Source organism: Neophocaena asiaeorientalis, unplaced genomic scaffold (genome assembly GCF_003031525.2).
Source record: "Neophocaena asiaeorientalis asiaeorientalis breed wild unplaced genomic scaffold, Neophocaena_asiaeorientalis_V1.1 scaffold747, whole genome shotgun sequence".
NCBI classification, from domain to species: Eukaryota; Metazoa; Chordata; class Mammalia; order Artiodactyla; family Phocoenidae; genus Neophocaena; species Neophocaena asiaeorientalis.
In genome coordinates this window covers 365,801-380,368 of record NW_020172132.1, presented here as the reverse complement: position 1 = coordinate 380,368, position 14,568 = coordinate 365,801, and the positions used below count along the sequence as shown (strand labels likewise).

The 14,568-nt window shown below is 45.0% G+C and overlaps 2 protein-coding genes across 2 annotated transcripts in view; both read right to left on the bottom strand.

Annotated features, from left to right (window-relative positions):
- Positions 1-7,570, bottom strand: part of SORL1 (sortilin related receptor 1) — a 114,034-nt gene extending 106,464 nt beyond the window's left edge. Inside the window, exons 1-2 of the mRNA XM_024751966.1 lie at positions 7,553-7,570; positions 533-725 (exon numbers count right to left, since the gene is read on the bottom strand). Of these exons, the coding sequence (XP_024607734.1) occupies positions 533-725; positions 7,553-7,554 (195 nt within the window). The 5' untranslated portion in view covers positions 7,555-7,570. The remainder of the gene's footprint in view (positions 1-532; positions 726-7,552) is intronic.
- Positions 7,571-8,469: 899 nt separating this feature from the next.
- Positions 8,470-14,568, bottom strand: part of LOC112404135 (sortilin-related receptor-like) — a 44,651-nt gene continuing 38,552 nt past the window's right edge. The window contains exon 8 of the mRNA XM_024751988.1: positions 8,470-8,601. Coding sequence (XP_024607756.1) covers positions 8,560-8,601 — 42 coding nt within the window. The 3' untranslated portion in view covers positions 8,470-8,559. The remainder of the gene's footprint in view (positions 8,602-14,568) is intronic.

Sequence of the window (14,568 nt, the reverse complement as noted above, 5' to 3'; positions counted from 1 at the left end):
TAGTTAAGTCCAAACAACTTAATAAGTATACGTCCTAATAACTTAGCAGCAGTTTGAAATAATATTGTGTGTGTATAAATTGAAAGAAAACATAAAATTTTATTTCATTCTTAAATAACCAAAATTACTTAATAATAGTATATAGACACCTTTTGGGCACTGCACATCTTCTCAAACTTTGGAGTCTAATCAGATATCACTACCATCATTTCCCGTGCCAACCTGATTTTCTTACTTGCTTTCTATCACATCGAATGCCAAAAATCCAGCTTCACAAAGATATGTCATCAAGAGACATAGAGCATGAGCTAATGTTGAAACGGTGAACTAACTCAAGATAGTAATTCACATGGTGACCAACAGACGTCAAGTATCACAGTTTTTCCCTCAAAAACTTAAAATATCCCATGGTGCCCCTGTGAGTTCACTATGGCACCCCAAGGCATCTCGATGCAGAGTTTGGGAACTGTAAGAGTAGAACTACAGTTAAGAGTGTGTATTAACAATCCAAACAAGAGCAAAGTATCTATACCTCACAATCGATTTTCTCTCCATATCCCGTGAAGGCTGGGGCCTGAAGGAATTCCCAGGTCCCCCCTTTGTCAAAGGTGATGACTGATCTCATGTTCTCTTCATTCATGGAACCATTAATCAGAGTAGCAATGTAGACCCCCTGTAACCCCTCCACGCGGTGGAAGTCAGCAAATGGTTCATTTGCAAAATACCTACATTAAGAGAAAATAAACAGCTGTGAGCATGAATTCATCATTTGCTTGGCATGTTCTTATTTTAAATAACATAAAATTTAACCATTTTAAAGTACACAATTCAGTGGCATTAAGTACCTTCCCAATGTTATGCAAGCATCATCACTGTGTAGTCCCAGAATATTTTCATCTTCCCAAAGGGAAACCCTGGACCCACTGGCAGTCATGCCCCACTTTCCCTTTCCATCCCAGGTGCTGGCAACCACTGATCAGTTTTCTGTCTCTATGGATTTGCCTCTTCTGGATATTTCATATAAATGGAATTATACAATTTGTGGCCTTTTGTATCTGGTTACTTTCTCTTAGCATAATGTTTTCAAGGTCCATCCATGTTGTATCAGTACTTCATTCCTTCTTACGGCTGAATAATCTGTCCTTTTTAAAGAGTGATGTTTTGTAATTTTGAAGGCCAAGATGCTCATCTGACCTATCACTCCTCACGTGGGGTTCAGAATGATTAATACAACACGGAAAAGTTGATGTCAGAGTCACATTTATTTCTCCACTAATGAAACTGACCCCAAATCCTCTAGTGAGCTGTGACAAACAGGAAACCTTAAACCAAACTCACCGATACTAATTATAGTGCTGGCCTATTCACAATAGCCAAGACACGGAAACAACCAAAATGTCCATCAACAGAGGAATGGATAAAGAAGACATGGTACGTATAGACAATGGAATACTACTCAGCCATAAAAAAGAATGAAATAACGCCATTTGCAGCAACATGGATGGACCTAGAGATTATCATACTAAATGAAATAAGTCATAGAGAGGATGACAAATACCATATGATATTACTTACATGTGGAATCTAAAACATGACACAAATGAACCTATCTATGAAACAGAAACAGACTCACAGACATAGAGAACAGACTTGTGGTTGCCAAGGGAGAGGGGGTGGTGGGAGAGGGAAGGATTGAGAGTTTAGGGTTAGCAGATGCAAACTATTATATACAGAATGGATAAACAACAAGGTCCTACTGTATAGCACAGGGAACTATATTTGACATACTATGATAAACCATAATGGAACTGAATATAAAAAAATGTATATATATGTCTAACTGAATCACTTTGCTGTACAGCAGAAATTAATACGTTGTAAATCAACTATTCTTCAATTTAAAAAAGTATAGTGTTGATGCTTACAATCTAACCCAATCTATAGGAATATAGCTAAGGGGTTACACAGCCACTGTCCAGATACTGACAACTAATTAGCCAAAACCCTGATCAGACAGAAGCCGGTAGGATTTGTCAGGGAGCAAAGCAGAACCCCTTTCCCAAAGGCATGGTATATCTAACAAGGATGGCTCTGGAAACCTTGAGGTTATGCTTATTAACAGTGAAGCAGAGAAGACGACCCTCCCCGGCCTTAACTGCTATCCCAGATACTGTAATTGCCCTGGGAAGAAGTTTTGTTCTAACATGGTACACACGTTACAAACAGAACAGATCTCTCAGAAAGGGTAGCCACAGTTCACGTGTGGCTTGTAAAACTGGAAGCGGGTCCTTTATTTGGAGGGTTCTGAGCCACTGGGCTTTGTAAAAAAGCACAGAACTGCGCTCTCCCTTTATCTGTCATACAAATCTCGAGCTGGATGACTGTTGGCCACCTCAGACGGGAAGACGCACACAGAAGTGGCAGGGCCACCCCAGCTGAGAGGCGGAGCAAGGTCCTCTAGAAAACACCAGCGCTGAGACCAAATGTTCTGACGCGTGGTTTCCTTAGGTCTGTTTTAGTTGTTTTTCAGTTGCTTCCTTAGGAACGGGCCCCACGTCTGCTCCCCTCTGCCCTCCATTCACCTCGGCTCTGCTGCTTGTGATCCTAGCACCGTGAGGTCCCCGTATTGGCTTCTTTCAATTTATCTGGGAGGTCTGAATTGCTCTCGTTTTCAGGAGCCCTGTTTCTCCCCCTGGTCTCTCTCCTGGTGTTTTATTTTTTCAATCCAAGCAGAAGCCTATCCTCTGTACGTCCCACGCTCCTCCAGGCCCCAGTCCACCCTGTCATCTCCCGCTCTGACGCCTTGCACCCTACAACTACCTGACTTACCCAAGCATCTCCCCCGGAGAGTCCGTTTTCTTCCGTTTTCTCTCCCTGGCTCTCACCACTTGCTCTTCCCCTCGCCAGGCAGCTCACCAGGTCCCCCTCAACCACCCTCAGCCCAAACCCAGCACATCCTCAAGATGCCCTGTGGGCCCACCACGTCTGTCCCTCCATCTAGACGCTGCCTCCACTTGGCACCTCTCACAAGGTCAGGGTCACCCCTGCTGAGAATTCCTTCTCCCCGTCTCTAAGTAAAGAGATCCAGGTCCTCGGCACCACACTTTCCCACTGAGCTCAAAGAATAGCTCGTTTGGTTTGGTGTGGTTTTCTTTTTTTTAAGTTAAGCCAGCCTGCCCACATAACCTGCTCCTTCACCCCTGTCCCATGTCATCGTGCTGAGACGGAGACGCAGCTGACAAAGGTCATTCAATCGAGTACATCTGAACATCTCCAGTCCCGAGATAAAATCTGAAGGAAAAAAATAAGAAGGCCGAGGAGGATGTCAGACTATGAATCTTGACGTAAATCTATTTTCATTTTCCTAACTGGACCGAGTGGTGAGGCAGGGCAGGGAGTCGGTGGGGGGGGGAACGTTTGTAACTGCATAAAGGGCCATCTGTCTGTGCGCAGTGGCCGCATGGCCACGTCACTGAGGTTCCCGCTTCCTGGGGAGCCGCTCGCTGCAGCTTCGCACTCCTGCCCTGCCCTGCCATCTCCATCCTGAAGAGCTGACAAATGCAGAAGCCAAGCCGTGACTTATCAGCCCCATAGCTGGAGGCTCTCAAAGGTGACAAACAAAGAGTCGGCAAAAGGCCAGAGAGAGAGTGGTTCATGATTTTAGTTATAAAAAAGGAAGGACACTATTACTCACCCATACAGAGAAATGAAGTATTGATTGACACGTGTTACACGTGGATAAACCCTGAAAACATGACATTACAAAGTGAAGCAGACACAGAGGCAGACACAAAGGTCAGGTGTTATGGCATGATTCCATTTATATGAAACAGCCAGGACAGGCAACTCCGTAGAGACAGAAAGTAGCCTGGTGGCTGCCAGGGTCTGGAAGAGGGGAAAGTGGAGAGAAACTGCTGAACGGGTAAGGGGTTTTCTTTGGGGGAAATACAATGTCAATGTTTGGGAATTAGATCAAGCTGGTGGTTGGACAGCACTGTGAATGTGCTATATGCCACTGAGTTGTTTACTTTAATAAAATGGTTAATATCATGAGAATTTCACTTCAATAAATCAAAAAAAAAAAAAAAAAAAAAAAAAAAAAAGCCACAGGACCAGCCGGAAGGGGCCGTGACTGACCGCACCAGAACAACCTGAGGATGAATCACGGCAGGAATGGTTTATAACACATCATAAGACACTGAATAATAAGTAACCTGTTGGGGGGGGAGGGGACCCGGAATAAATAAATAAATAAATAACCTGCGAGTCTACACCGGGGAAAAAAAAAGTAAGGAGTAAAAGATGACAGCACCTCCAAAGGAGAAGAAACAGGGCGTAGAAAAGCATATCAGAGACCACACAGAAAGTTCTCTGCTTGGATATCTAATAGGCATCTCCAAACCAGAACTCTTGATCTTATCCCCACACCTGCACCTCGCCCAGCCCTCTCGGTCAGTCTGAAACCATCACTGCAGCAGCTACCCCGGCCAAGCAGTGGTGGGTCCCTGACTCCTCCTTCTCTCATACTCCATGTCCAGTCCATCAGCAAATGGTCAGAATTTGACCATTTCCAGCATCTCTACTGCTACCGTCCCGGGGTCCAGACAACCTCCATCTCTACTGGCCTGGATTCCGGCAGTGCTCTCATAGCTGGGCGACCCCCCCGCCCGACACATGAAAGTCCGCTTCCACTCATGTCCCCACCAGACACATGAAAGTCCGCTATCTAATTTCCACACGGCATCCAGGATGGCTTCTTTAAAAGATAAGTCACGTGAGCGTTCACTGAAAATTATTTATTAACACTACCCATTTATGTTTTATGCACTTTTCTTTACATAATGCAATTCACAGTTTTTAAAATGGCGTCCAAAAAAACGTAACAGGTTAAATCAAATAATGTCCAGCTTCTGGTCAAAACCCTCCATCGTGCTTAGAAGAAAAAATAGGGAATTCCCTGGCGGCCCAGTGGTTAGGACACCGCACAAAAAAGAAGAACAGAAGAAAAAGATAAAGTTCTTTCTACGCCCTTGAGGGCTCTACACGACCTGAACCCTGCTCTCTTGGTTCCTGTGTCTTGGGGATGCTCTCTCCCCTCCACCAGCTGTTTGATCCACCCTGGCCTCCTCACTGCTCCTAAAATAAACCAACAAAGTCCCACCTCAGAACCCCCGTGCCTGCTGTTCCCTCCGCCTGCAATGCTCTTCCCCGGGGTACGTGCCCAGCTCCCTTCCTCGTGTAATTCAGGCACCTGCTGGAATGTCACCCTCGTGAAACAGCCTTCCACGACCAGCCAATATAAAGTAATACCCTCGTAACCCTCTGTCCTCTTATCTCGCTTTATTTTTTTTCTCAGCGCTCACCATTATCAGCAGATCACATATTTGTTTATATTCTGTTTTCCCCCAGTTAGAACAAAAGCTCCATAGAATGCGGGGCCTCGTCCTGAGTTTTCCTTGCTGGATACAATATCCCATGGCTGTACACGCAACATCACCAGGCACCAAGCAGCAGCATACTTGCTGAATGAACTGATGACTGAATGAACTGGCAACGTGAAGACGGACAGTGGGCAGCAAGGACATGCCCTCTGACCTGGTGGTCACGGCCTTTTGGGCCAGACCTCACTGCAGACCAGCCAGTCAGCTCCACCGGATGGCTCTTCCCAAGAGCACAGAGTAAACGTAATCACAGTCAGACACACACAAGTCTGGTTTGTCACCCGATAAATGAGAATAAATGGGCTTGTGGCACCAGTGCCCCCACGGATTCGTGGCATCCACCCCTCCCAAACCCCGGACTCCTCCACGACCCAGAGAACACCCGTTACCGCAGGATCACTCCAGGCATGTGATTTACTGACAAAGGATCGGTGATGTTGGTGTCTTTCCACAGACACCACAGAACAATACCTTGCAATTACTGAAAAAAAGAGTAATGATGTCAATTAACCAGAGTCACACAGAAGCAGGGCCTTGTGGCCACATATACCAGCTGGTCTGGAGTTGATGATAATTTGCAAGCGCTCTTTCCCACTGGCTCTGAGACCACAAAACCAGGTAACTGAATGAAGGGAACCCAAAGGAGGGGCTGACACTGTGGCGGTGACCCTAAGTGTCATCCAGGCAGTGGTGCTCAGCCTGTGCATCACATAAACGTCACCTGGGGAGCTTTTGAAAATCATCACACACCCATCACACCCCAAACCAGATAAAATATAATTTCTAGGAAGGTGAGCCAGGCATAATCGGGGTTTCTGAAACCTCCCTGCCGAGGTGAGTCCAAACGTGCCTCTAATGTTGAAAACCACCCAACCAGAGGTCGTGCGGGGGTGTAAGAACGCAGGGAGGGCCTCCCGGTCTCCTTACCTCACCAAGGTGTCACTGCCTGCCCCTGCTGGGCTGTAATAGAGCACATTCTCCAAGGACAGCGAGAACTTCAGCCCCTCCGCCTCCGAGATGTACAGGTTGGTGCGGTTGTTACTATGACTGACACACACAAACACCTGGTCCTCGGAGGCGTCCGCAATGTAGTATTCCTTTGGCGTCAGAAGTCAGAAAAGACAGAAGTCGAGAAACCACACAGGCCCTGTGGACTGTCCCAGCGCACCCTAAAGCATTGACTTCCAAATGTCCCAGTGAGGAGTGTGGGCTCGGAGCCCATGGAAAGCCTCCCCACGTTGGGAAAGAAGCTTGGCCGACTCTCTCTTTGGAGACCCTGAGGCTGCCTTACGGCCGGAGCAAACCCCTTCTTGGCAGGTGGGACACAAAATAAGAATGGGCCCTGAACTCCAAAAATGACCCAGAAATCGCTTTTAGTTAATAATGCCTCCCTATCATTAGTACAAAGTACAACATGGCTTAACGTGCATTTCCTTCCCTCTCATTTTCTAAGGTGACTATAGGAAGGCAGAGCCCAGAGAAAGCAAAGAACCGACAAGCGTGTTCTCCGTCACACCCTCCTCTTAGCTACTAACCTTCCATCACACCAACTCCTGGCATCAAGGCCTCCAAATGCCACCTCCCCGCCCCCGTGGTCACTTCTCTGATGACCCAGCCCACACTGACTTTCCCTATCGCTCTCTATGTTCTAACACGTACTGCATAGTCAAGCCTTTGACTGTACGTGATTTCTTCCTCTGCTCTGCTTTCAGGCTCTCCAACCCATCTGTTTCTAAAAGGGTGAGACTCAAATCCTAGAACCTCACCATCTGTGAGCAACACAGCAGGTACTTAATAAATAACTACTGCTGTCACTAACCTCTCATTCCTTCAACACTAGCACACTGAGACCATTGACTCTGGTTCCAAACCTCTCTGCCAATCCTTCTCCACTTAAAGCAAATTAAGGCTCCCATTCAGCTCCACTTCAAAAAGTGAAGAGGGAGAAAACAGACCAAGATGCCCAAAGCATAATGGTTCTCTCTCTCGAGACCAATCTAGAAAGTGACTTCAGGGAGCCTCCATCAGGTATCCACCCCCCATCACCCTCCCTCTAACCTCTGCATGAGGACAACGGCACTCCTTCCCACCCCGGCATGGACCCCACTCACATTAATAGGATATCTTGTGACAAACTGGGCTGCTCGCATGGGCTTGCGGCCAAAGGAGACCCAGAGCTGGACAGAGGATGGTTGCAGACTGCCGAAGAGATGCTGCCAAGGAAGAGGAAAAAAAAATCAACTGTACTATATTATCGCCACTCAAAATGAGTGAAAAAAGGAAACAGAAAAGTCAGACCCCTCTGATTCAACTAAAAACACAAAATAGAGAGTGTGACCGCAAATGCACATTTTTGCAACATTTGCTGTCACTGGGCAGCTTGGGCTGTACCACTTTATACCTGGTCTACAATAAATATCAGATACTCCAGATACCACATGATGGGAGAACTTGAGCTTCGGGAGGGGGGCGGTGGCCGCCAAAGCTTAAGCAGAGAGTGAAAAGGGAGAGAATTGTGTGATGGAGAGACAGGCGGGGCGGAGGAGCCTACAGCCCCCAAACCACCACTGGGTGAGGTCAGCCACACACCTGATATGCATAAAAACATACCCTCTTCCTCCTTCTACTCTTATCTGCAGATCACTAGGATCCCCGAGTCACAGGGCTTTAATTTGTACCAAGAGTTGAAGGGATTTTCATTGATTCTCTTTTTAATCTTTTAAGACTCCTCAATGATTAAGGTCTTTTGCTAGAACATGCTTTCTTTGGTAGCATACCGAGTACGTCACACGACGCTGACCACATCACGTTGCGTTTTAGAGATATTAAACCACAGCTGGAAGCTTGAGAATGTATATAAAAGCACTAGATTTGGAGCTACCTCTAAATTTCTCTAGGTCCTAGTTTATTCATCTATAAAATGAGAAGCTGATTTGAATCGGGACTTTGGGTATGGGTTTAAGTGGTCCAGGAACCCCAGAAATATATATACAAATTTTCTGTGTCGATGTACTCACTCGTTTTGCTAGGGAGAACGTCTCACCAGGTTCTCAAAAGGGTCAATGATTCAAAAAAGGATAAGGAACACTGTAAAGGATCTATGTGGCTCTTTCCAGCTCTACAAGTCTGTGACCGGGAACTGAAGGCAAACGTTGCACATCTACGAAAACAGACAGGGAGGCCCATCCTCGTGTGGACATCCTCGCAAGCACGACTATCAGCCAACTGATTAGGATGTCGGGATCCCCAGGCAGAAGGCTTCACTTATCCTTGGCTACGTTGTTACTGTTTATCATAGATTTTAAACTCCTATAGAGTGCGGACGATGTCAATTTCTCTTAACTGTAATACAACAACTACTAATACACATGCTCATGCATGTCCGATAAATACTGCGAAGAGGAAGCTGATGAAGTTATTTCCTATTCATTTGAGCAGCAGAATGTGTGTACACACACACACACACACACACACGCACGCACACATTTTTCAAGCCACCACTGAACACTGGTTAAAAGCAGTCTGTGTTAAAAAAGCCAGGTAGAGAAGTATAGAAGACTGCCTTTTCAAAATGGCACCCTGAAAACCACATAATAGCTTGTCCTCAGTATGGGGCTATAGAAATGATAGATTGATTAAAAACGCCAAATGTATCACCTGAATGAGAGAAGAGTTCCCAGTAAAACTGCTATGTATAAATTCCAAAAGCCCTCCTTAAGTCAATAAAGTTTTATAACTATGTATAAAGGTCAGATGATTTAAGTCACCCTGTATAAATCCTTATGAAGATATATAAATACACAGATATCAGTGAAACACATATTTTTTATGCTTTGTGTTCTGTCACCACTTCCTACTGCAGTTATACCTGAGAAAGGAGCCACTTTTCTCAGTGACATTCAGGCATCATTAGTTAAATGTTCTTAACGATGGCTGCTGGGAGGCTTGAGAATTGAGAATGGATAGCAAGGCATAAATGCAAAAATCACAGACTACTAAGGTCATGAAAAACCTCTAAACACATCCATCCCACTTCCTTCCAAGAGAATGATTCCTAAATCTGGATAATCAGGTTCATTCCTAAAGCATTTGTAGACGAGTTATTGTGGTATTTTACCACCACCAAGAAAAGTATTAACAATGAAACTATGGCACATTGATTGTAAGATGGATTTCTTAATAAACTATGGGTTTCTGTTGATGTTGGGTTTTCCTTTACCATTATTATAAAAGCAAAACATACTCATGAAAAACATCTCACGATACAGACAGGTATAAGGTAAAATGCAGAAGCTCTGTTTCCGCTCTGCTCCCGAGTGCTCACTGGTAACGGGCTCTGGGCCATTCCTTCAGAAATGTTCTGCGCAGTCACCTATGAGCATATTCACAGAGAGGCAGACACTGCTACACTTACCCCAGCATCCATTAATCCCTTTCATCCTTGGCAAAAGGACCCTGACGGCCACCTGAGTAAAAGACTAAGGCTCTCTTCCTTTTGTACAACTCTGTGTGGTCATGCGACTGAGTTACCAGTCGATGAGACGTAAACAGACTATTGTGTTGGGTTTCGAGGAAAGCTGCTTAAAGAGACTGAATCAGGGGCTTCCCTGGTGGCGCAGTGGTTGAGAATCTGCCTGCTAATGCAGGGGACACGGGTTCGAGCCCTGGTCTGGGAGGATCCCACATGCTGCGGAGCAGCTAGGCCCGTGAGCCACAACTACTGAGCCTGCGCGTCTGGAGCCTGTGCTCCACAACAAGAGAGGCCGCGATAGTGAGAGGCCTGCGCACCGTGATGAAGAGTGGCCCCCACTTGCCACAACTAGAGAAAGCCCTCGCATAGAAACGAAGACCCAACATAGCAGAAATAAATTAATTAATTGATAAACCCCTCCCCCCAACATAAAAAAAAAAAAAAGCATGTTTATTAAAAAAAAAAAAAAAAAAAGACTGAATCAGCTAGGAGGGGTCCTATTTTGACCTTTCTGTCTGTCCTTAATTCTTCTTAACTCCAATAGACTCGAAGGCTAGTACACGTGTCGTGGACCATGAGGGAACTTTGAGAATGGAAATCATTTGTTTGGATGGTAGAACAGCAAGATAGAGGCCTGCGACCCCAATAACACCAGGGCACCAACACGCCAGCCCTAGACCGCCTACCTCCGGTAGCACTGATGAGGGAAAAACAAACCTCCGTCTTGGCTACGCTGCTTTTATTTCTAGTCTGCTAGCCAAACACAGTGCCAAATTGATACATCCAAATTTCTTTTTCACACACAAATTAGATCATGGTAGAAATGGGCTGTGAGATTCCCTGCCACCTTCTCCTTCAAAGCAGTAACAAAGTTTCGGCTAAATACCATCCACATTCATGTTGTTTATACCCAATTTACGGATAAAATGATGTATCTGGATTGGCTTTAAAACAGTCCAGGAAAAAAAATAAGTAGTGCGTAGACAGCTGAAAAGAGATTAGCAAACGTAGATACTATTGAGACTGAATGAAGGCACAAGGGGAGGTCATATCAGTACAAACTATTCTTTTATGTAGATGTGAAAATGTCCATAATAAAAAGTGTGCAAAGTTAATATTAATTGAAAGCACTTCTGGAACGGCAAAGTGAGGAACTCTAAAAACCCACTCATCTGTGAAAACAACAAGAACACTGACAAAAATTCTCAAAATCAACTTTTTCAGAATCCTGAAAATGAAATAAAAGCTTGCAAAAACTCAAGGAGCATTTATTCAAGACAACGACTGAAGACCGGCAAGAAGAGCTAACTTGGTGATGTTTTAACTTGTTCTAATCCCATCCCTTTTCTCTCTAGCTCTGTGGTAGCCTGGGAAACCCACAGCTTCACGGCTACAACAGCTGTGAAAACCACCAGCCCAGCAGCCACTGGAGAGGACAGAACAGGTTTGAAGCTTCCCAAATGCCCCACAGCCAGAGGACTGTCAGATCTGATCTGCTTGCTGACTCGCTTGAAAGCTGCATTCTCAGGTCTTCTCTTTATATAACATGACTCAGCTCGCTGTACACACAGACCTGTAGCCAGGGCGTTTACGGGGAACAGTGACAAGTGGCAAATGTTTTAACACCACAGCTGCAGGAGAAACATTATCGCTTGGAACTGCAAAAGGTGAACTAAAAAGCCTAAAAGGAAAAACTGGGGAAGAAGATGTCCATAAGAGGCTTTGATAAGCTCTGAAGTATTCCAAGACATTTACAAGGTCACACACAAAAGGGCTGTGCTATGCTCAGGAAAGAACTGAAAGGGCCTAATCTCTCACAGCCAGCTAACAACCTTGAGTCTCTACACAAACAAGAAGCAGAGGCTAAGGCAGAGTTGTAGAAGGCATGCCACCAACACACACTCAGAGGCCCTCAGCAAAGGCTGCCAGACGAATGGCCCAAAGTACTTAAGGAAATCTCTGTTCCGTCGTTAGCTGACCACTAATGGTCAGTTCTTTACTAGCCATACCCAACAAGGGATGCAGACTTTACAAAATGAACGCAGGAAACTCACAAAACAAAGGCAACAATAATACCAACAAAAATCAACTTTTTCAGAATCCTGAAAATGAAATAAAAGCTTGCAAAAGCTCAAGCAACAAAAAGCTCCCCCTGGGAATGGGTTACTCTGATGTGAGTTGTCACATTTTATCACTTAAAATGTCTGGTTTTCCACCAAAACAATGGCAAGCAAACAGCAACGTATCACCCATACACACACCACACACACACACACACACACACACACACACACACACACACACCAGTCAATAGAAACTGTTCCTGAGGAAGGCCAGATATCGGACTTATCGGCCAAGAAATTTAAATCCCCTATCCTAAACGCATTCAAAGGACTAAAGGAAATCATGTCTCAAGAATGAAAAAGGAGGGTGAGTTTTGACAGGGCGAGAGAGAGTCATGGACATATACACACTGACAAACGTAGTAAGGTAGATAGCTGGGGGGAAGCAGCCGCGAGGCTCAGGGATATTAGCTCGGTGCTTTGTTGGTAAAAAATACACCCCCAAAAAAGTGTTTTTAAAAAAAAAAAAAAAAAAGGAAAGTATGAGAACACTGTCTCACCAAATAGAGGAGATCTATAAAGAAACAGAAATTTTTTTTTTTCAAAAAAGGAACAAATAGAAATTCTTGAGTTGTGAAGTAAAATGACTCAAAACAAAAATTCGCCAGAGGGGTTCAACCAGAGATTTGATCTGGCGGGAGAAAGAAGCGGCGAACGTAAAACTACGGTGATCCCATGGTCCCTGCCTCAACGCGCATGAAGCTCGAAAACACGACACTACAGAAGACAACAGGGACGGAAGGTCACACAGCACGTGACTCCCTTTACATAAAATGTCCAGAATTGGCAGATCCGTACGGCAGCAAGCAGATTCCCGGCTGCAAGGGGCTGGAAGGAGAGGGGAGCGGAAAGTGTCGCTGCTGTGTAGGAAGTTTCCTCTGGGGGTGACCACGACATTCTGGATTTGGATGGTGGTGAGCGTTAGTGACCTCGTGAAACAAACCACTGAATCGCGTACTTTGCAAGGGTGAATTTTATGCTGTACAAATTATATCTCAATACCGGTGCTATAAAAAGTTAATTTTAAACACACTGGTATTATAGTTTCTATTTTTAATCTGTAAAAACGTTTGAGCTTTAATGTTGTATGAATTATAAGCAGTGAGTGCACATACCTAGGTCTATGTTGGGAGACATTTAAGTGATGTCATAATTAAAATAATGCATCAATAGTCAGATGTTGGTCAGTTATCCTGAAAGTCACATCCCAACCGTGGCCAGCTAACCTCCCGTGTAGAAGTCCATAGTTCTGAGGCAATAACTAAGTTTTTCCATTATCTCTATCAGCCTTAGCGACTTTAAATTAGCATAATGACGGTTAGAAATTGGTTTCCAATAGTGAAATTAGTGGTTGGCTGGTCAGAATAGTGAAAGTCCAAATGAGTTCTCTCGGAAAGTCTGCAGGATGCAAGGTGTCTGAATTAGCCGTAATATCCTAAAGGTAACACCCTGGCGTGAAAAGGGCACAGCAATTTCGGGAGGCCTGTCACCTGAACTCTTGGGGGTTATGCCTCAGATTTATCAAGCTCTTGCATTGGAGGATTCTAGCTGCCTGATGCCAAGCGAAAGGCGAACAGAATCCTGCCTCTAAAACGACGGTTGGCAAACTTTTTCTGTGAAGGTCTGTATAGAAATACTTTAGACTTTGTGGGCCATCCTGCCCCTAGGAAATGATTCATTTCTGCCACTGTAACATGAAAGCAGCAACAGGTGACACATAGCAAATGAGCATGGCTGTGTTTCAGTAAAACTTCATTGACAAAAACAAGTGAAGGACCATGGTTTGCCCAGCCTGCTCTAGAACCCTGTGTCTGCATCATCTGTAAGAACAGAGAGGAGACTCCATCAGGCTCATGCATCGGGTGTTGGCTCACTGCTGCACGTTTGTGCAAGAAGTGTCTGAGCCTGGCTTTCAGGAGAGGCTGGGAGTGCAGCTGGAGAGTAGCAGCCAGCCCTTACCTCCCTCCAACTGTTCGGCAACTACCATCATCCACCAGGAAGTACCTCACAGCTGCGTCTCACCAAGTTCACAAACTGATGTCGGTCCCTTTGCAGAGGTGCCTCCCTGTTGCATTAATGGCCCTATGATGTGGACTATGTAAGTGAATTTCATGTCAAAAACCAAGGAAGAAAAATTAAACTTGGGTTAAAAGGAAATTGAAGGGCATCTGACACAAAGCACATGTGAAGTAAGAGCCAGGTCAGAAGGCCTCCAGAGAGTTATGAAGACTTGAAAACCAGCTCCAGTCCAGAACCCAGATGGCTGCCCAGACATGTTCTAAAGTACTAACTTGCAAAGAACTGGAATCATTCACGGTGCCGGAAAAAAGCCAAAGAGTTAATCGCCCAAAACCAATTTTCTGTCGTTTTACAATTAGTTTCTTGACTTTCCTAATTTGATTTGAATCCATTTAACATTAAAGTCACTCAGAATTCCCCAAAACCAGCAACCAGAGTGCTGGGCACATCCCAGATAAGAAGTGACACTTGCAGGCCTCAATACTCCTACTGACAGGGTTATCCAACCAAGGCC